Source organism: Myotis davidii, unplaced genomic scaffold, assembly GCF_000327345.1.
Source record: "Myotis davidii unplaced genomic scaffold, ASM32734v1 scaffold609, whole genome shotgun sequence".
NCBI lineage: Eukaryota > Metazoa > Chordata > Mammalia > Chiroptera > Vespertilionidae > Myotis > Myotis davidii.
In genome coordinates, this window is record NW_006300164.1 from 642,259 (window position 1) to 643,094 (window position 836).

General features: G+C 70.6%; 1 protein-coding gene across 1 annotated transcript in view; it reads right to left on the reverse strand.

Annotated features, from left to right (window-relative positions):
• CLIC3 (chloride intracellular channel 3) overlaps positions 1 to 835 on the reverse strand; it is a gene marked incomplete at its 5' end in the record, with an annotated part of 1,801 nt that extends 966 nt beyond the window's left edge. Inside the window, 5 exons of the mRNA XM_015572338.1 lie at positions 1 to 54; positions 149 to 324; positions 413 to 519; positions 612 to 737; positions 807 to 835. Of these exons, the coding sequence (XP_015427824.1) occupies positions 1 to 54; positions 149 to 324; positions 413 to 519; positions 612 to 737; positions 807 to 835 (492 nt within the window). The remainder of the gene's footprint in view (positions 55 to 148; positions 325 to 412; positions 520 to 611; positions 738 to 806) is intronic.
• Between the last annotated feature and the right edge of the window lies 1 nt (position 836).

The window sequence follows — 836 nt, forward strand, 5'->3', positions numbered from 1 at the left end:
GACGCCACGCAGCTGGGCGGGGATGGGGGCCCCACGGAAGTGCGCGCACACCGTCTGCGGGTGATGTGGGCGCCAGCGTGGTCAGGGCCTCCCCCGGGACACGCCTCTCCCGCCCGCCCCATCGGCGCCCAGCCCGCATCGCACTTACGTCCACGATGTGCAGCTTGGGCAGCAGGCCGCAGTCGGCCAGTGTGAGCTGGTCCCCGTCCAGGAAGCGGCGGCGAGACTCGCGCAGTTGCGGCTCCCGGGCCAGCTCGTCGTCCAGGGGCGCGCGCAGGTAGCCGTCCAGTCTGGCGAGGGCGCGCAGCAGCTGCTGGTACAAGGCTGGGGGTGCGGGGGTGCTGGGTGAGGACCCGGCCTGGAAGGTGCCACACACCCCCTGACCCTCGCCAAGGCTCCTGACCCTCCTCACCATCGTCCTGCTCGGGCACCGGGTTCTTGATGAAGGCAGAGAACTTGTGAAAGACGTCGTTGCCCGCCATGGCGGACGCCCGGTAGCGGGGCGCCAGGCTGGGGAACCTGGGAAGGGGGGAGGGGGAGGGTCAGACCCTTGTACTGTACTGCACAGCTCTGTCCTGGGGGTGCCCCTCCTGCTGAGCCGGGGTTCTCACTCGGGGGGCCCCAGTGTCTCCTCCAGAAACTCCTCGATCTGCAGCGTGTCCGTCTTGGCCTCACCGTCGTAGAGCAGGATGGGCAGCTGGGAGCCGGGCGCGAAGTCCTTCAGCACATCCAGGGACCTGTGGGCACAGGGGGCGGGTAGTGGCCCGGGGGGCAGCGGCCGGCAGGGTCCCTGGGGCGGGGCTCACCTGCGGGTGTCCACCGTGGTGAGCGTGAAG